Source organism: Panthera leo, chromosome E3, assembly GCF_018350215.1.
Source record: "Panthera leo isolate Ple1 chromosome E3, P.leo_Ple1_pat1.1, whole genome shotgun sequence".
In the NCBI taxonomy this organism is placed as follows: domain Eukaryota; kingdom Metazoa; phylum Chordata; class Mammalia; order Carnivora; family Felidae; genus Panthera; species Panthera leo.
Genome location: NC_056694.1, coordinates 15,490,513 through 15,512,787, shown reverse-complemented (window position 1 = coordinate 15,512,787; position 22,275 = coordinate 15,490,513). Strand labels below are relative to the sequence as shown.

Here is a 22,275-nt window from a genome sequence, read left to right as displayed (position 1 = left end):
TTTTAAATTTTTTTAATTTATTATTTTTTAAAAAATTTAATCTTTATTTTTGAGAGAGAGAGAGAGAGAGGCAGAGCTCCAGCAGGGGTGGAACAGAGAGAGAGGGAGACACAGAATCTAAAGCAGGCTCCAGGCTCTGAGCTGTCAGCACAGAGCCTGATGTAGGTCTTGAACTCACGAACTGTAAGTTCATGACCTGAGCCGAAGTTGGACACTTAAACGACTGAGCCACCCAGGTGCCCCCCCCCCGCAAATTTATTTTAAATAAATAAAAGGCACAGATGATTCAAAAGTTAGAATTGTTTCTAACTTTTAGAGCACAGATGAGTCCAATGCTATTTAAACTCGTTTAGGTCAGGGGCTCAGTCGGTTAAGCATCCGACTTCGGCTCAGGTCATGATCTTGCGGTATGTGAGTTCAAGCCCCGCGTCGGACTCTGTGCTGACAGCTCAGAGCCTGGAGCCTGTTTAGGATTCTGTGTCTCCCTCTCTCTCTGGCCCTCCCCTGTTCATGCTCTCTCTCTATCTCAAAAATAAATAAACGTTAAAAAAAAATTTTTTTTAAATAAAAAAAAAAAAAACTAGTTTAGGTCATAGAAAAAGATGGAAAACTCCCCTGTTCACTTTATGAAACTATGATTTAATGTCAGAACCCAGTAGAAATTATAGAAAAGAAAACCTCAGAGTTTTCTTCCCATATTGATGCTACAATCATAAATCATAAAGTCATAAGTAAAATATTAGTAAGCAGAATTCAGCAGTGTATTAAAGATTGATAAGTTTTTATGACTAATTTTATTTCAAAAATGAATGGTTCATATCAGAAAAATCTGTTAACATCATTCATTACGTCAATAAATTAAAACCAAATGATCATATTATTTAATGCTGGAAGGCTCTTGGTAAAATTCAATTGTCATTCATAATACAAACTGTTAAGGAATAAGAAAAAACTGAAACATAATAAAGACTATTTGTTCACTTAACATGTTGAGTACCCATTGAGTACCCATTGCATTAGGGTTATAGCAGTTAACAAAACATACAAAACAAATAAAAATAAGCCCTTTCTTCATGAAACTTATATTAGCATTTGAGAGTCAATCCATTAAAACATAGGCAAGTTAAATGCCTAGTTTGTCAGATGGTAATGAGTACTTTAGAGAAAAATAAAGCAGAAAATAGGTTGTTGCCAAGAGCTGGGATATAGGAATAGTAGGGAGGTCCTCATTGGTAAGGTGATACTTCTAGCAGAGACCTATGAGAGAGCAAGAGCAAGTGAACAAAATACAAAAAAATTGCTGCCCTCATGGAGCCTACAATCTAGTGGAAGGAGAAAAAAACAAAAAACAAAAACTGTACTAAATAGGAAAATCGTGTATTAGGATAGTAGCATTTATAAATGCTGTGGAAAAAGAAAAATCAGAGGAGATAAAGGGGATAAATAATGAGGGGACTTTTTAAATTAAAAAAAGTTTTTAAGTAATCTCTACCCCCATTGTGGGTGCTCAGACTTGGAACCCCAAGATCAAGAGTCACATGTTCTACTGACTGAACCAGCAGGTGTCCCATGGACCAAGGGGTTTTGAGGGGCAGGTTATAATATTACATAGAGTGATCAGAGTATTCCTCATGAAGGTGAGATTTAAGGATATCTTGGAGGTGAAGGAGTTAGCCAAATGGATATCTGGGGAAAGAATATTCCAGGCAGAGCAAACAGCCACTATAAAAACACCAGTGAGGAGCATACCTAGCCTAGGTAAGCAATCACAATAAAGTCAGTGGGGCTGAAACAGAGTGGACGTAGGAGAGTGTAGAAGTCAGATTAGGTTACGACCACTGTAAGGACTATTTAAATATTAGTTTTGGGGGGACGCCTGGGTGGCTTAGTCGGTTAAGCATCTGACTTCAGCTCAGGTCATGAGCTCACAATTTGTGGGTTTGAGCCCCACATCAGGCTCTGTGCTGATAGCTCATAGCCTGGAGCCTGCTTCAGATTCTGTCTCCCTCTCTCTCTCTGCCCCTCCCCTGCTCGCACTCTGTCTCTCAAAAACAAACATTAAAAAAAATTAGTTTTGGGGCACCTGGGTGTCTCAGTCAGTTAAGCGTCCAATTCTTGATTTCCACTCAGGTCATGATCTCATGGTTGTGAGATCAAGCCCCCACATTGGGCCCTGTGCTGGGTGTGGAACCTGCTTGAGATTGTCTCTCTCCTCTCTCCTGCTGTCATGTGCACACTCTAAATTAATTAAATAAAATAAAAATCAGTTTAATGAATTTTAATAAGGCAAACACCCTTATAACTACCATCCATGTCAAGAAATTGAACTATGCCAGTCCATCTAGAAGCCTTTCTAGGTATCCTAATCTCAAATCTCATACTTTCCCCAAAACTATGCACTAATCTGATACTTTCAGAAATCACTTCCTGATGTTTCTTTATAGTTTTATCATCCAAATACACATCCCTATATACTATAGTTTTACCCATCAAAAATAATCTGGCGTGTATTTAAATTCCTTTTAATCTATAGATTTCCAATGCTCAATTTCTATCATTACCATATGCTGTTTTTTGAAGAGCCCAGGTTATTTGCTAGTAAAATTATGTATAATCTGAATTTTGCTGATTGCAAAACTTTTGCAATTGGACTGCTGATTATCCAACATATTATTCTTAATTCTGTGTTTCATACAAATTGGTAGCTGAATCCAGAGGCTTAATCATACTCAAGATTTGATTTGGCAAGGCTGTTATGCATAGTTGTCTTACCTTTTGTGATTTTACCAGCCATTAATCCTCAGTGCCTAGATTCATCAGTTTGTTTGACCTTGCAAAATTTTGATAATCTAATTCTGATTTCTTTTCTATATATTATTTGAAAAATTTTTATAAGGAGATACATCCCTCCATCTACTATTTGGTTACCTGGGTTTATGGTCCACATAGGGAAAAGTCATGATAAATACTTGATTCTTAACCTTTATTTGGTAGTTTTCAAGATAATGAGTCGATTCCTTTTCATATCTTTCCAAGAGACTAACTTGAGATTTCAATCTGTTGTAAATTATTATTTTTGTTAAAGTTCAAATTGTCCCATCTCTGGCCCACTAGAAGCTTCTTCAGATTGGCTCCTGCAGACTTTTGCCATGACCATGGGAGTGTCTCATAATTTCCTAGCTATTGGTATGAGAAGATATTACAGGCTCAGCTCAGATCAGGAATGAGCCATTTCTTTAATATGCCCTAGTTTCTTTTAGCAGAAAATGTTATTTTACTACTTTTGTCTGGTGAGGCTATCCCAGTCCTTTGTCAGTGCCCCCTAACTATTTTGGTTGTCTGAAACTCATTTTCTAGTACAGGGGTTGGAAGAAGAGGATGTGCAACAGAGACTGTGCCTTGATAGCCTCAGATAGTTGTTATCCAGTCTTTTACAGAAAAAGTTTGTTGACTTGCACTCTAGTAGCTTTTTCAGAAAGTGTCCATAGAAATAATATTCTCTGATTAACTTTGATAACAGCTGTTCTATGTCATTTGTACATGAAAGTCAGTTTTTCTAGATCTAAAGTTCTTGGCTCAGTTTTCTTCCATGTGCATGTTTAATCGCTGGCAAAAAGTTTTGATGTTGTAAAGTCTGATAATCTAATTTTGATTCTTATTCTTTATTACTTTATTTTTCTACTATAAGTCACATGCTTATTTTGCCTAGGTGCTCAGTGGATTTTTTCTTTTGAAGTCCCACTGGATTACATCTTGACGTTGGCCGTTTTAAAGCAAATATTTATTCTTGGTTAGATCATGTACTCTGTCAACATATACTTGGGGAAAAAAATGTAAAGAATGCTTTCTTTGGAGGAGCTTGGGAAAATGGCGGGGTAAAAGGACCCCCAAGCTCACTCTGTCCCACATTTTCAACTAGATACCCTCCACATCCAGCATAACAAACTGGAGTGATCTGAAGACTGGCAAAACAAACTCCACAGCTAAACATAGAGAAGAAGCTGCAGCTGAAAGGTTAGGAAGGTCAGAAAGGCAGAGGGAGGCTGCCCGCAAGAGGGTGGGAGCTGTGTGCATGGAGAGGGCAGAGAAATGGGCCCTTGCACCAGGGAGCTCACATGGGAAGACAAATCCCTAAAATATTTGGCTTTAAAAACCAGAGGGGCTGAATTCCATGTGTTTATAAAACCAGTGGTACTTGGAGCCTGGAGTTTTAAAAGTCTGCTGAATCAGCACAGAGTGAGCCAGGAGGGTGAGCAATAGCTCAGTTGCTGCCCTTAAAAAGACAGCAGCCTGGATGGAGAGGGAACATAAAAAAGGCAGTTTACACAATGTGGGGGAGCGGGGGGGGGGGGGGGCAAACAGGAGACAGATCTGTTCATACTGATTTCAGAACATGTTGGGGGACTTTACTGAAAATGAGGGAGCTGGCAGGCACCATTTTCCTCCCTTACCCCCCAGGATAAACACAGAGCCACCAGTAAGAGGCACTTGTATCTCACCTACTAGCAGTGTGCCATGCCCAAGAGTTTTCCTGAGTACTTGCCCACTCCAAGCTTGCTAACTTCGGCCCTGGGCTCAGGGAAAATTCTGTTAGCAAAAGACCCACACCAAAACAAAATGTAATTAAATTCACAAAATATAGTGCTAAAAAAAAAAACCTTTAAAGCAGCAAGACAATAGAAGTCATTAACTTACAAGGGAAAACCCATAAGGCTAGCAGGAGAATTTTCAGTAGAAACTTTGTAAGCCAGAGGGAATGGCATGATATATTCAAAGTGTGAAATGGAAAAAATCTGCAGCCAAGAATACTGTATCCAGCAATGCTATCATACACAATAGAAGGGGAGATAAAGAGTTTCCCAGACAAAAGCTGAAGGAGTTCATGACCACTAAGTACCAGCTTTGCAAAAAAAATATTAAAAGGAACTCTTTGAGTGGAAAGGAGAGGCTAAAAGCAGCAGTACAGAGGTAGGAAACACAAAAGCAGTAAAAATGAATATTTCTATAGAAAATAAGGAATTCACAAAAAAAGGTATAAAGTATAATAACATATACCTAAAATATGGGGAGGGAGGAGAAAAGAATAGGTTCAAACTTAAATGACCTCCATCTTAATATAGACTGCTATATACAGAAGAGGCTGTATACAAACCAAATGGTAACCATATATCAAAAACCACTAACAAATATGCAAAGAATAAAGAGAAATAAATCCAAATATATCACTAAAGAAAATCGGCAAACATGAAAGAATGAAAGACATGAAAGGATCAGAGACAATCTCCAGAAACAACCATGAAACAAGTAATAAAATGGCAATAAATACATATATATCAATAATTGCTTTGAACGTAAATGAACTAAACACTTCAATCAAAAGACACAGGGTAACAGAATGGATAAAAAAACAAGACCCATCTATATCCTGGCTATAAGAGACCAATTTTATACTAAGACACCTGCAAATTGAAAGTGAATGGATGGAGAAACATCTAGCATGCAAATGGGTGTCAAAAGAAAACCAGAGTAGCAATACTATGTCAGACAAAGTAGACTTTAAAACGATTGTAACAAGAGACAACAAAGGACACTATATAATAAAAATGAGGACAATCCAGTGAGACGATATAGCAGTTATAAATATTTATGCACTGAACGAACATAGGAGCACCCAAATACATAAAATAGTTAACAACAAACATAAACTAATTGATAATAATACAGTAATAGTAACACCCCACTTACATCAATGACATCTAAATACGAAACAATGACACCTAACTACGAAACAATGAAGCAATGGCTCTGAATGACACACAGGAGCAGATGGATCTAATGGATATGTTCAGAACATTTTATCCTAAAACAGCAGAATACACATTCTTTTCAAGTGCACATGCAGCATTCTCCAGAATGGATCACATATTAGCTTACAAAGCCTCAACAAATTAAAGAAGATCAAAATCATACCATGCATAATTTCTGACCACAACACTATGAAACTAGAAGTCAACCACGAGAAAAAATCTGGAAAGACCACAAATACGTGAAAGTTAAATAACATGCTACTGAACAATGAATGGATCAACTAGGAAATCTAAGAGGAAATTAAGAAGTACATGGAAACAAGTGAAAATGAAAACACAATGGTCCAAAAACTCTGGTATGCAGCAAGGGCCTCTATGAGGGAAATTTATAATAATACAGGGCTTCTTCAACAAGCAAGAAAAATCTCAAATAAACAACCAAAACCTAAAACCAGCAGAAGGAGGGAAATAATAAAGATTAGAGTAGAAATAAATGATATAGAAACTAAAAAATAATAGAAAAATAATAGAAATAAAAACAATCATGGGGTGCCTGGGTGGTTCAGTCGGTTAAGCATCCTACTTCAGCTCAGGTCATGATCTCACGGTTCATGGGTTTGAGCCCCACATCTGGCTCTGTGCTGACAGCTCTGTGTATCTCCCGCTCTTTCTGCCCCTACCCCACTAGTGCTCTGTCTTTCTCAAAAATGAATAAAAACGTTAAAAAAAATTTTAAATAAAAAATCATAAGACAGCATTATGAAAACTATATGCCAACAAATTGGACAACCTGGAAGAAATGGATAAATGGATAAATTCCTAGAAATATATAAACTACCAAATCTGAAACAGGAAAAAATAGAAAACTTGAGTAGACTGATAACCAGTAAAGAAATTAAGTAATCAAAAAACTCCTAACAAACAAAAATCCAGGACCAGATGGCTTCACAGGCAAATTCTACTAAACACTTATTTTTAAAAATTTTTTAAAGTTTATTTATTATTTTTAATAATCTCTACACCCAATGTGGGGCTCAAACTCACAACTCCAAGATCAAGAGTCACAGGCTCTTCTGACTGAGCCAGCCAGGCACCCCTCTGCCAAACATTTAAAGAAAAGTTCATACCTATTCTTCTCGAACTATTTCAAAAAATAGAAAAGGAAGGAAAACTTCTGAGTTCATTCTCTGAGTCCAACATTATTCTGATACCAAAGCCAGATACAGATACCACTTAAAAAGAGAACTATAGGCCAATGTCTCTGATGAACATAATTGCAAAAAATCTCAATACAATATTAGCAAACAGAATCCAACAATACGTTAAAAAAATCATTTGCCAAGATCAAGTGGGATTTACTCTTAGACTGCAAGGGTGGCTCAGTAATCACAAATCAATCAGTGTGATACACCACTTAATAAAGAATAAGAACCATATCCTTTCAATGGACACAGAAAAAGCATTTGACAAAGAACACTATACAGTCATGATAAAAAAAAACCCTCAACAAAGTAGGTTTTAGAGGGAACATACCACAACAAATAAAGGCCATATATGAAAAACCCATAGCTAACATTATACTCAATGGGAAAAACTGAGAGCTTTTCCTCTGTGGTCAGGAACAAGACAGGAATGTCCACTCTCACCGCTGTTATTTAACATAGTACTGGAAGTCCTAGCCTCAGCAGTCAGACAACAAAAAGAAAAGGCATCCAAATTGGTTAAAAAGGAGTTAATCTTTCCCTATTTGCAGATGACATGATATTATATGTAGGAAACCTGAAAGACTCCACCAAAAAACTACTAGAACTGATAAATTCAGTAAGGTCCCAGGATATAAAATCATTTTATTTATTTTTTAATTTTTTTTAATGTTTATTTTCAAGGGAGAGAGAGAGAGCGAGCACACACAAACAGGGGAGAGGCAGATGGACGAGGGAGATACAGAATCCGAAGCAGGCTCCAGGCTCTGAGCTGTCAGCACCAAGCCTGACACAGGGCCTGGACTCACGAACTGTGAGATCATGACCTAAGCTGAAGTCGGATGCTCAACCGACTGAACCACCCAGGCGCCCCAAGATAGTTCCAGTTTTATTTTATTCTGCACAGCCAGAAGAATGGAGTGGTTTTCAGATACAATTGGGAGGGCCATGGGTATAGTATTTGGGGATAAAATCAGGAGTTAAGTTTGACCTGTGTTGAGCTTGAGATAGTTATTAGACTTCTGCATGGATCTTTGCAATCCCACTGTTCCATGGACTGAAAAAGAAAGACATTGCTTATTATAGAAAATTGGAGAATACAGAAAAGTTAGATAAGAATATAAAAATCACAATCACATCACGGTCATTGTGAGCATTTTGATATGATTCTGTGAGAATATATAACACATCACAAAATTGCATTTCTGTTGTGTACACAGTTTTTTAAGGTTTATTTATTTTGAGAGAGAAAACAGGAGAAGGGGAGAGAGGGAGAGAGAGAATCCCAAGCAGGCTCTGCACTGTCAGCGCAGAGCCCAACATGGGACTCGGTCTCACAGACCATGGATCATGACCTGAGCCGAGATCAAGAGTCATCTATTAATTGACTGAGCCACCCAGGTGCCTCTAAGTCCACTTTCACAAGACATAACCTAAGCATTTGCTGAGAGTGAAATGGTCTTTGAAAACATGACTTTTAATGGTATTTCATCTTTTGTTTTAGTCTAATAAGTCTAACCATATGGATTATATACTCTTACCCATTCCTTTTTGCCTGTCCATTCTAGCCCTGATGCTTCCTTTAGTCCAGAGAATTTGGTTTCCTGTAGTAGTTGCTGTGTATCATAATTCATACCTGTGGTTTGGCAGCCTGCCTGGTTCAAGAAAGATCCATGCTTTTAAAATGAGCATTTTGGAAGATTATATTCACCTCAGTCATTTCAAGATTTTGGCGTTGTCCCCGAGGGCAGGTGCCTTCTACTATGAGCACTGCAGAGGGAAGTGAGCCTCGATGCCTAGGACTGGGGGAGAATCTGCTGATTCACAGATATCTGGCCTTGCAGCGCTGTTCCCAGGCTGTGGGTGTTGAGAAATCCCAGTCTAGCAGGCACTATGTGTTAAGGTCCCAGTGAGACTAGTGGTATGATAACTAATTTATATCCTAGTACGATTAGGCGTAAGTGGTGGTTAATTTCTAGAAAGACTGAAGAAGTGAAGGGAATTTGATGAACTGCATGCAGCCTGCAGGTTGTTGTTCTCTAGGAAAGAAAATCAGGCTTTCTGAACGAAGCTCATTTCTCTCTAATAACTGTATCCTTTTGAACAGAGATCAACAAACTTTTTCTGTAAAGGACCAAGTATTTTTGACTTGACAGGCCATACAGTTTTTTTTGTAATATTCAGCTCTGACTTACAGCAAAAACAGCCATAGACTGTACAGAAACTTGTGGATGTGGCTGTGTTCCAGTAGAACTTTATTTACAAAATAGGCAGCAGAGCAAATTTGGGCCACAGTTTGCCAATCTCTGCTTTTGAAGAATGTTTTTTAAAACTGAGTATTAGTGGCTATTATCCTCAGTCTCTGAGGATCAGTTTTCTTAGATCACAAAGCTAGATCACACAGGCCCAACTTCCAGGTCTGCGTTCTCCCACTGGACCTTGCTGCCTCATAGAAAAAGGCAAACGAAACAGCTAGAGCCCCTGGGAAAAGAGGACAGGTGAGCCTGAAGAGCTGATTTGGAACTAAGAAGCAACTCTGAAAGTTTAATTGTAGAAAGTTTGTGTGGCTCATGAGGCAGTGACCTCCTGGAGGATTGGGACCATACCCACCCTCTCGTTTTTTATTTTATTTTCTATTTCATTCTATTATTTTATTTTTTTTTATACTGTAGCTCAACAAATACTCTTTTGAGCCTGGTAAGTGCAAAGTAAACACTATTTTTTATTTCTTTTCTTCCTCTCACCTTCCCCACCCAAGCAGCTTCAATACATTCTTGGCTCTCCACTTTCTAAGTGTACCAGGTCTCTCCTGTGTGTAAAAGTTGATGGGGTCCTTCTGTGATGAGGGACAGCACCCGAGACTCCCCCACACAGACCCTACGTGCCCTTAAAATGCAGTCTCAGATTACAATTGACAGTTTTTTTCTATGAAGAGCTAAATACTAAATATGTTAGGTTTGGGGAACAAGATGGTCTTCACCTCAACTACTCAACCCTGCCATTGAAGAGCAGCCATAGATAATGTGTAACAAATGGGCATGGCTGTGTTCCAATAAAACTATGACATTGAAATTTCATATGATTTTCATGTGTTAAGAAATATTCTTTTGAGTTTTTAAAAACCATTTAAATATGTAAAAACCATTCTTAGCTTGAAGGCTGGACAAAAACAGGCAGTGGGACTGAATTTGGCCTGTGGCCCATACATTGCTAACCCTTGCCTTAGCAGCTTGGCAATTTGCCCTGATTCATGTCCCACCCTAGGAGAAGAACGGCTTAGTTGTGTTATCTGGAATCACTTACATAGTTTTTAGCTTTTGTCATTACATTTATTATGCTGCATATTAATCATATGTATTTGTTTTTCTCTCTTACTGGACTCTGAGCTTCTTGAGAGGAGGGCCATGATCTAGTCAGTCATTTTTGCATCCTTGGTATCCACCACTTGACCTGACACATAGTGGGTATTCAGAAGATGTTTAATCTGAATTTTAACGATCAATAAATAAAAAATGTCATTACTACTGAAACACTAGAGAAACACCTGACTGATAGGTAGTAGGCCTTCCCAAGTTCTTCCCTTTAGCTGCATGTGCTGCTAGTGGATCTTTGGACTCAGTGGTTACATAACAAAAACCTTTCCAGATTCTTTCATTTTAGAGTTCTGTCACTTTCAGACAAGGGATGGTTGTACTTTAAATTATTACTTTGATCATAATGACAAACAATGGCTTTCATGTTTCTTATGAACAGTGCTATAATCTGGATGAAAAAACAATAATAGCTATTGTTTATTGAGCATATACTACATTCCAGTCTCTTAGTGAACGCTAGTGTTTCTTTAGGCTTCTGGTAACTTTCTGATTACCATCAATTTACCTCTTTTTCTGGGTTCTATACTCCTAAAACAAAACAAAGCAACAGCATTGTGATGCTTTTCCTCCATACTACCTACTGTAATGAGTGATAACACTGTCTACTCTGCCTTTCACATCTAATCTGAATTCACCTAGACTCCATCCCCTCTTCCCCATATCTAATTGGCCACTAAGTCTTATCAGTGTTTTTTTTTAATCTGTCGAGTTTTCCTTCTACTTCTATCACTTGCTCTACTGAATTAATAATTTCTCAAGTTTTCCAATATATAGTTAAACGTCTTTACTAGTTTTTCTGACCTTGATTACCCCGTCCCTCAATCTGCCTTACCCATAATTATCAGCATTGAATGCTTCTAGCAGTAACCTAATCATGTCAGTCCCATGATTAAAACTCTTCTATCATTCCCATCATTTCCAAGATAAAGTCAATTCCCCAGTCATGACATACAAGACCCTATGTGTGGCTCCAGAGCTTAACACACACGTTTCAGAACTCAGAAACATTTGGACCTCAGAAAGGTCATATAAGGTACATAATATTATAAAATACCCTCTGCTTATTCTGTGTCAGCACTGTGTAATCATACACATTAATATTTCTTCATCAAAGAGTTTGGTTGTTTATGCCAACTAGAATAATGACTATAAATAGATTCCTATCAGTTCAGGTCATGTTTTGCTGCCAGATGAAGGCAAGAAACTGTTTACTTTTTAGAGTTTTTTAGATCTCAGAATTTGAGATAGGAGATTATGGCCCTGTAGATACCCAGTGGTCTGCTACAGCTGACTTGCCCTGACTGTCAAGAGCCCAGTTTGCACATCTCTTCTTGACTCTGCAGTTGGTGAGGCACATTGGTAGTTTGAAATCAGCCATGGAAGGTATGGTATTTATGCCATGGACCTCAGTAAATGCAACAGATCATGGCTTTTCCCCTCCCTGGAGATCAGGTTGTTAAACATTACCAGCAAAGCATTGTATATATTCCTAATATATGTATAGTATATTTGTGTATTTTTACCATTGTGGCAAACCAACTTGCTCACACTATGCAGTAAGGAACAAAAGAGTAAAGTTTTCAGGGAAACACAGAATGTAAAAATTAAGAAGATCAATAAGAGAAACTGGGAAAAATTGGAGCTTTGGAACCAGAGCTTCAAATTCTAACTCCACTTTTTCCAGGCTGTATGACCCTGGATAAATCACTTATCTGGATTTCAGTTTACACATTTGAAAAATGGGGACTGATATATTTCTCTTAAGGTTGTTTTAGGGATCTATAATTAGATACCACATGTAAAGCCTAACATAGGATGAATAGAAAATGTTATTCTTTGTTTACTATAAGCCTTATTTTTCTGGAGATGTTTATTTCTGCAGACATGACTCCCATTCTCTAACATTGCTAATGCCCCCACAGAAAATATCATGCAGTTTAGCACTTGTATGTTTTCTGGTTAGTTCATCTTGTGTCAGTTGATCTCCTTATAAAAATGATCCTTGACTTTTCTTGAGCATGTCTGTCTAAACTAAATTTATGGGCGTTCCCCCCCCCCCATGAAAAGCTTTCAGTCATTCACTTAATAAACATTAATTGAGCATCTATTACATGTTAATGTGCTAGGTGCCAGTGATAGATTAACAAGACATAGACCCTCCTTATGTTTCGATGGAATGATAGTTGGGCAAGGAAGCCAACTGTTTAAGTGCAGGGAAACTGGGAGGTTTTGTAATCATCTGGGTGAGATGTGATGGTGATAAGAACTGAGGTAGTGGCAGTAGGAATGAAGGAGAGATGTCTTACTCAAAGATAAAGACTGTAGAACTGGATAACTTGGGAGTGATCTTGCTTTCTTTCTCCCTGCCCCATCTGAGATCTCTGGCTTTGCCTTATGGATAGGTGGTGGTGCCATTTATCAATATAAGATGTACATAAAAGGGATCAGATCTTGAGCAGAAGATGATGGGTCCCGTTTTAGACCATCTTAGTTTTGAGGTGTGTGGGGGGTATATGGGCAGGGTGACCATATTTATCATTTACTTAAAATTACTTGAATTTATCATACAAACTTGAACATTTATGAGAGTGAGTAGGATGTGCCCTTAATATTGAAGCTGGGGCAATATTTATAAACTGGACCTGGCCTGGAAAACCCAAGGGTGTCAAGAAAAGATCATTAAATATCAAGCCATACAGGGAAAAAGCATAGAGTAGAAAGAGCAGTGGGTTAAGTGGAGTCCTGAAGAAATTTTTAAGAGAGGGAGGAAATGTGATCATTGAAGCAGGAAGGAAACTTGGAGCTAGTGGTCTCACAGAATCCCAGGGAATAATCATTTTATTTTCTCTTGTCTGTTGTTTAGGAGTAGAGCCCCTTTGAAGGATTCATCATCAGATGCAGACCTCTCTGCAGTGAGAGGTCATGTACATGTTAAACATGTACCTGTTAAAAAGGGGTTTTTACGTTTTATTAGAATACTAATTTGAATGACTTAGTTATTATAAAACTCTCTTAAGCACTTTTGTTTTGCAGTCATTTGGCCAAAATCTGCTAATTCAGATCCAGTTTAAATCTAGGTGTTATTTTATATTTATTTTATTTATATTTATTTATTTTATCCTAAGAGTATGAGTTATTTAGTCAAATATGTAAGTATAACCACTACAAGCACAAAGTAAATCTCTAGGTCAAGAGATAGAACACATTTTTTTCTGAAATACTGAAAATCATAAACAGCACTTCTTTTCCTTCCTTATAAAAAAGTGTTCTTCAGGAAGTCAACAGAAAATAGAACAGGGGTGCGCCTGGGTGGCTCAGTCAATTAAGCATCTGACTCTTTTTTTTTTTTTTAACGTTTATTTATTTTTGAGACAGAGAGAGACAGAGCATGAACGGGGGAGGGTCAGAGAGAGGGAGACACAGAATCTGAAACAGGCTCCAGGCTCTGAGCCATCAGCACAGAGCCCGACGCGGGGCTCGAACTCACGGACCGCGAAATCATGACCTGAGCTGAAGTCGGCCGCTTAACCGACTGAGCCACCCAGGCGCCCCTAAGCATCTGACTCTTGATTTCAGCTCAGGTCATGATCTCATGATTTCCTGAGTTCGAGCCCTGCGTCAGGCTCTGTGCTAACTGCAGGAGCCTGCTTGGGATTCTCCTTCTCTCCCTCTTTCTCTGCCCCTCCCTTGCACTTGCTTGGCTCTCTTTCTCTCTCTCTCAAAATAAACTTTAAAAAAAGGAAAAAAGGAAAAATAGAACAAATGAATATTTTGCATTCTTAGTGGATTATGCTGGCTATTTTCCTCCTAATATTTTATTATGAAAAATTTCAAACATACAAAGAATTGAAAGAATTACACCTACTAACTATAATTAATATATTGCTGTATTTGCTTTATCACATATCTCTTTGTCCATCTGTTTATCCCTCTAGTCATTCATCTATCCATCTTATTTATTTATTTGTTTGTTTAATTTTGATGCCTTTCAAGTAAGTTGATTGGCTGTTTTCCTAAGAAATCTTAGCTTTATTTTTTCTGGATGTTGTAATTTGTACAGATGTTTTCAGCTGACCGTTTTTCCTGTTTCTAGAAATATGAAGTTGCCAATAATAACTGTCAAACTTAGAACATTAAAAAAAAAGCCTGGTAAATAGTGTCAAGCCCGATTAGTGTCTTCTTTCTCAATAGATTTATAACTGAGACACTTATAATTGTTAAAGTTATCAAAAAGAATTTCCATTGGTCTTTTAATATTATTTATTGGTATTCTAAATAAATACTTATTCATACTGTATTGTTTTCAGAGTGGAGAGATCTACAGACCAAGTCATCAAGCCAGTCAATGTAGGAGCGCTATCAAAATGGGTTGGGAAGATACCCCCAGATGTTTTACAAGACATGGCAGTGATTGCACCCATGCTTGCCAAACTTGGATATGACCCATATGCCAATCCACCTAACTATGGAAAACCTGATCCCAAAATTCTTGAAAACACTAGAAGGGTAAGTGAGAGTTTTTAAAATGAATTGAGAAAACTGAATATGGAATTTGGGTCCTGAGCATTTTTTTTTCATTTTGCTTCTTATTTTTTGTGATCAGAAATTTATTTTAAGTTTGAGAAATTCTATTTGTAGAATGCTTTATCATGAGAACTCTTCCTGCATTTTAAGGGTAACTGTGGCTCTTCCCAGGAAGTATGGGGACAGTTCTTTAATCTTTTTTGTGCAGTTTCTAGGAATGGTGCTGATTGTTGGGGAGATTTATTCTCATAGCCGATTACCACAGATGTGCTGGAAATACCAGAATTATTAGTGCCCTCACTTCTAGGATTTTTTTTTTCCTTTGAACCTAATAGCTTACTTTACTTGTAAACCTTTGCTTAAATGAGGCATGATTTCTTGATACTTGAAAACCGAACACTGGCTACATCAGAAGAATTATTACAGAGGTGTAATAAGCAACCTTGCGATTGAAAGTTGTATTAAAGTGTAATTACAGCTTTTTCTCTTAATAAATTATGCTAACATCTTTATAAAATATTGTTTCAGACAAGCTGAAAACTCAGCTAATCTGAATATATACATTTCCGAGTGTAATTTATTGCAAATCAGACCTTAATGTATTCTTTTTTTATTGTGGTAAAATATACATAACATTAAATTTACCATTTTGACAATTTATAGGTGTGTAGTTCGGCGGTATTAAGTATACCCACGTTGCTTGTGTACTTGCCGCCACCACCCAGATGAAAAAAGTTCTGGAAGTTCATCTTCCCAAACTGAAACTACACTGTCATTACTCATTCCCTCTCCTTCCAGCCCCTGGCAACCACAATTCTACCCTCTGACTCTACATGCATTCTTGTCTGAGACTGCAGTTTAAACAACACAGCTATGTTAGTGTAAGTTCACTGATAGGCTGTTTGATTTCAAGATGAAAATTCCTTGCTTTTCTCAAGTATTCTCTTGCTTGTGTCAGTGTCCTTCTCTCTCTGCAATCTTAAATCATCTCTTTATTCTGTCCTTCTTTTGATACCTTTAATTGACAAACACACTTACATTTCATGAGGTTAATTTCCATGCAGATTTTTTTCTCTTAAGGATTATATACTTACATTTTCCTTTTTTAGTTTATAGTAGCTATATAGGAAGAGCTATCTGTCTTCTTATAAACCATCATATATACAGGCAGATCTTTTTACATAATCTTTATCCTTTTTTATGATTTCATATCTACAAACATTTTATTATAAGAATGTAAACTTATACAACTTATAAAATTAAAAAGATAAGAGAATAAAATTCACCTCTGTTACCAACCATACACACACCATTCTTATTTCTATGGTTTTCCCTTCCTTCCCTGCTTATTGTATAATGTAAGATAGCATTGTTTTATAATCTTACTTTTGCGCGCGCACACACACACACACACACACACACACACACACACACGATTTTGTATCCAGCCCTTTCCTCCTAATGTTCGTTAGCATGTTGCTTTTTAAACATAATTTTTCATGGTTACATAATATATTACCAGATGAGCTACCTCAAATCCTTTCTGAAGCACAGTAGTAGGTCAGTAAATGAATGAACAAGTAAAATATATTTCCCTAGTATATGTCCTATAATTCATTTCACCATTTTCCTTTTGTTGCTTACAATTTTGTTTGACAAATTATATTATAGTGAACATCTTTGCACAAAATACATTTTTTGGTACAAATTACATTTTCATCTCTTTTTGTTTTGTTTTTTATTTTTTTAGAGAGACAAAGAAAATGCAAGTCAGGGAGAGGGTTAGAGGCAGAAAGAGAGAGAATCCCAAGCAAGCTCTATGCTCAGCATGGAGCCCAGCCTGATGCAGGGCTTGATCCCACAACCCTGGGATCATGACCTGAGCAGAAATCAAGGGTCGGACACTCAAATGAGTGAGCCACTCAGGCACCCCTAGTGTCTTTTTCTAACGTAGACTAAAAAAAGTAGAATTAAACCAGGTCCAAGTATCTGAAATTTTTTAAGTTGCTTGATACATGTTGATAATTTCTTTTTAATCTTTTGGACTATCCATATAATATAGGTAATTTTATTTTTGATTTTTGCTGATTTTAATAGGTTTCATTGATTAATGTAGCTGAACATTTTCCAGTTATTACCTACATGTACACATTCTTTTATGAACTATCTCTGAAGTTTTAAAAAGGTTTACATTCTGCTAAAGATGAAGTACACATCAATCTAGCATCCATTATCATAGTCCTTGATAATCTCTTGATAATTGGTAATTCCTAGCTTTCTCTTTTGTATGATATCAGAATGTTTTTTATAAACCAGAAATATGTACAAATGATGTTTAGAGGTTTTCCAGGCAATAGACACTATAGTTTTCCTACATGCAAGTTGACTGGCTACATTATCCTTGGTCTGCTTGAAAGGTTGGGAAGAATGCTGTGGTTTGAATCCATGTGACTAGAGAATTTGTTTCATACACATCTGTGGCTTTTTAAAGGGTTTCTGAATTCACACTGGATAAAAACCTTCCTCCCCCATCTCTATTTCTAAAGTGACAAATAATTTTGAGCCAAAAAAAGATAAAGTGTGAACTATAATTGCATTTTTGAGCACTTCATGATAATGCATACAAGCTGGCATTCCTGTTTTGTGGGGTTGGGTTTCGTAGCCCTTCTTGTAATCCAAATCCTATGTTTTTTCAAAGCTTTTTTGCCTGCAAAAATTCAGATGCTATTATATGCAGCATTGATGATCATGAAGTTTCCTAAAGTAATGCTTAGAAAGTGATCTTTGATTGTCAGATGTGATGTGAGAATGGCTCCAGAGAAAGAAGATGGCTCAGGAGATTGTTCCCTTTATTTATGGGATGGGAGTGGGAAGAAATTCACATTTTGACCAGGAATATAGAATCCAAAGCTCCAGGACTAAACGTGCTGGTTTTCATACAGTTCTGTGTAGCCTGGAAGTTTTGGTCTCTGAGTCAGCATATTTTGGGGACATATTGCCCAATTTTGAATAGAAAATCATGTGCTTGGTGGTTGCTGTGACTCAGAGGGTAAATTGGAAATTAAATACTAACATATTCCATACTCTTTCCCATCATAGTCTCTAATCCCAAAATTGTGGCACATTTAAGTAAATAGTGCCCTCTATCTTTTTAGATTTATAAACCTAATTGAGAACATGATGAAATGTATGGATTCCTATCTTAGAAATACCGACACATAGATACACAGAATTTTACCCACAATTTCAGTGAATTCATAGATGTCCCTGAAGCCCATCAGATTAAGGACTTCTGTTTTGTGGCCTCCTTAATCAAACTCATCCACTCGTGTGGCTTTTTTTTTTTTAATGTTTATTTATTTTTGAGAGAGAGAGAAAGAAACATAGTACAAGCGGGGAAGGGGCAGAGAGAGAAGGAGAGACAGAATCTGAAGCAGGCTCCAGGCTCCGAGCTGTTAGCACGGAACCCAATGCCGAGCTTAAACTCACAAACCGTGAAATCATGACCTGAGCCAAAGTCGGACACTTAACTGACTGAGCCACCCAGGCGCCCCTTATGTGGCTTCGATTACAGCCTATTTGCTGATGATCATAAATTTGGTATCTCCTAGTGGTTTTCTTTCCTAAGCTCCGAGCTCCATATTTCCATCTGCCATTTGAATCCTTCCACCTACGTGCTCACAGAGACCTGAAACTTGGTGACCAAAATTGAACTTATTTACCAAACGCATTCCTTGGTAGGAAGAAGCTCGATGGAGTTGTTCATTACACTGAGTAGGAATCTAAAGTAGGGGTGAGATAGGATATGATCATCTATACTTGAAGCATCTATGAGTCACCGAGCAGGTAGGAGGAACAGAGTCCTCAGGGCACATGAGTCAAGCCAGAAAACAGTTTAAAGACCTTGTTACTAAACCTGAAGAGAGAGCTGAAAAGCAGATCAAAGTATAAATGGAATATGCGTTGGAAACCTGAATAGACAGTACTAATGCAGAGCAAATAGTCAAATGGAAAAGCAGATATCAGGGTGTAGAACCCACAGTTGCAAGCAAGAAGGAACTTGATATAAGGCATAGGAACTGTTAGTAGAAGTGTTAGACATTTTTGCTTGCCCGTTCCATCTTTTCCTGTAGTAGGAACTATCTCTTAAAAAATAAACTAAAAATTCCTGATATTAATTTTTCCAGACTTTCTTAGAGGTGGGATAAGGATGTGGCCAATTTTTACTTAGGCAAAGCTATGTAAGGAGATGTCTTTTAGAGTTTTCTGGGAGACATTGAATTTTCTGGAAAAAAAATAAAGAATTCTGTGAAAAGAGCTCATCCTTCCCCTCCTGCTTTTTGAACACTGCTATGGAAGAACATTATGCATGGCTGTGCTGCAGCCGTCTTGAGGTTGTAAGAGAAGGTATCACTGATACCCTGAAGATGATAAAAGGAAGACAAGGAAAGGGCCTGAGACCCTTGATTTCTGAGCTACTGAGCACAGCTCAGGAATGACCATTCACTTCACCTCTGGACTTCTTATATGTTTGAGCTACTTTTAACCAGTTATTCTGTTATTGTAGCGTTAAGCAGTAACTAGCAGTTAATGCTAGTGGACTCCTACTCTTCAGTGTGTACCAGGAATAAAGCCCACCCAGTGAGGCAAGCAGAGGGAGTCCAAGAGAGTCTGGCATTATTTGAAGTCCTGGTTCTGGCTGTCTGTGAATATCATCTTCGACTCTGCTCTTGCCACAGTTATGTGAGACATCGTCTAATTCACATCCAGGAAAAATTCCCCCTTGGACTCCTTTCCTTTAATTGGGCTTCTGGGCCATAGTAGGAATATTCCAACTAATACTATTCTTGGTGAATTTGGAGGATGATAAATCTTTAGCTATTCCTCATTTCCTTGATTTTTTTGTACTCAAATTTTAGCTGTTTTAGTTAAAAGAATACTTACTCTTTTAAAATTTTCATAGACCTTCAAAGCAACAACTGTAGAATTAAGTTCAGTTCCTTAATTTGGCTTCCCTCCCTGCCCAAGAGTTTTGCCTTGACTTTGAAAATAGGCAGAATTGTTTCCTTAGGGCATTTTATGAAGAATGTATGAGGAAGTTCAGAGTTGTACATTTTACCATCTCTCAGAATACTTCAGTCAGCGTTTAGATGTATCATTTTAAGGCTTCAATTATTAAACAGGTAATAAGTAAATAAGTGTTCTAGGCATAACACCTACTTGCTTCCGAAGAAGCAAAGATGGGTTTGTATACAGGAAGAAGATGTAGGTATTTAGAAAAGACATGACGTAGAAATAATAATAAGATCATGATAAGATGACAGAAAATTTTCCATTGTGTTTTAAAGGCATAAGAACTGGGGGCACCTGGGTGGCTCAGTCGGTTAAGCATCCAACTTTGCCTCAGGTCATGGTCTCACAGTTTGTGAGTTTGAGCCCCTTGTCAGGCTCTGTGCTGACAGCTCGTAGCCTGGAGCCTGCTTTGCATCTGTGTGTCCCTCTCTGCCCCTCCCCTGCTTGCACGTTCTCTCTCTCTCAAAAATAAATAATAAACATTAAAAATTTGTAATAAAATAAAGGCATAAAAACTGGTCTTAGAAACCCAGGAATTTGTCCACTGGGTCAGTCTAAAATCTGAGACTACCCCAAGGGAGTAGCCACAGCAAGACTGTGCTCTTTGTGACTCATCATTCAAAGTCAAATCTTGTCTCATTCTCTGTCACCATTTTGGCACAGTCATTCATAAGTGTATACCAATAATTTGTTTTCTGCCAGAAATCCTCTTGGGGGTAATGAGTTTCATGCATCCATATTTGCTTTTTTGCTGTATAAAATGAGTCATCTTCTTTGTTTTTTACTTACCTAGATCAGATGTCAAAGGAGCCCCTTTGTTGTGTGTACAAGTCATTTCTGATATAATACATTTAAACCAGCTTTAACATCAGTTGTTTTCAGGTGTGACCCTATCTGAAGGCCTGTGAGGAATCCAGTCTCTTAAACAAAAGAAGCAAGTTCTGTCGTTCCTCTCATTTTTCTCTTTCTGCCTTCATTAGTGAGACCACCTTTTGAGAAAGAGAACATTTGCAGCCAAGAGGTTTGGTTGGGTAGCTATTTTTTTTTTTTTTTTTTTTTTTTTTTTATTTTTTAATATATGAAATTTACTGTCAAATTGGTTTCCATACAACACCCAGTGCTCATCCCAAAAGGTGCCCTCCTCAATACCCATCACCCACCCTGCCCTCCCTCCCACCCTGCCCTCCCTCCCACCCCCCGTCAACCCTCACTTTGTTCTCAGTTTTTAACAGTCTCTTATGCTTTGGCTCTCTCCCACTCTAACCTCTTTTTTTTTTTTTTTTTTCCTTCCCCTCCCCCATGGGTTTCTGTTATGTTTCTCAGGATCCACATAAGAGTGAAACCATATGGTATCTGTCTTTCTCTGTATGGCTTATTTCACTTAGCATCACACTCTCCAGTTCCATCCATGTTGCTACAAAAGGCCATATTTCATTTTTTCTCATTGCCACGTAGTATTCCATTGTGTATATAAACCACAATTTCTTTATCCATTCATCAGTTGATGGACATTTAGGCTCTTTCCATAATTTGGCTATTGTTGAGAGTGGGTTGGGTAGCTATTTACAGTTTCCCTTGGAATTTTATAGAAAGAAACCAATTCTCTTTATGTCAATTAATACATATTGTAAACATTCAGAAATGATTGTACTAAACAATAATATCTAACTCTTAGACGATTCACATCTATGATGGGAATATAATAAACCAGAATAATTAGAAGTCATTTTTTTACCCTGTGCTCCTCATCAGGGGAAAATATGGGAAAAGACACTTCTAGGCTAACTCGGTATCAGATTTCCAGTGCCTGAAACAGCTTTTTCCAATTACCATTTTTTAAAATGTTTATTTATTTTGAGAGAGAGAGAGACAGCACACAGGGGAGGGGTGGAAAGAGAGAATCCCAAGCAGGCTCTGTGCTGTGAGCACAGAACCCTTCGTGGGGCTTGATCTCATGAACCGTGAAATCATGACCCGAGCTGAAATCAAGAGTCAGATGCTTACCAACTGAGCCACCCAGGTGCCTCCTGGCCTTTTTTTTTTAGTTTATTTATTTATTTTGAGAGAGAGAGAGCATGCGAGCACACACATGAGTGGGGGAAGGGCAGAGAGAGAATCCCAAGCAGGCTCTGCTCTGTCAGCACAGAGCCTGACACAAGGCTCAGACCCACTAACTGTGAGATCATGACCTGAGCCAAAATCAAGAGTCAGTCACTCAACCAACTGAGCCACCCAGGCACCCCTCCAATCGTTTAAAATTCCATAAAGAAGGGCACCTCGGTGGCTCAGTCAATT

At 37.8% G+C, this 22,275-nt stretch overlaps 1 protein-coding gene across 3 annotated transcripts in view; it reads left to right on the top strand.

Annotated features, from left to right (window-relative positions):
• Window positions 1-22,275, top strand: part of TPST1 (tyrosylprotein sulfotransferase 1) — a 159,839-nt gene that overhangs the window by 87,958 nt on the left and 49,606 nt on the right. For all 3 annotated transcript variants that reach the window (XM_042922362.1, XM_042922365.1, XM_042922364.1), the window contains one exon: window positions 14,691-14,889. In XM_042922362.1, the coding sequence (XP_042778296.1) occupies window positions 14,691-14,889 (199 nt within the window). The remainder of the gene's footprint in view (window positions 1-14,690; window positions 14,890-22,275) is intronic.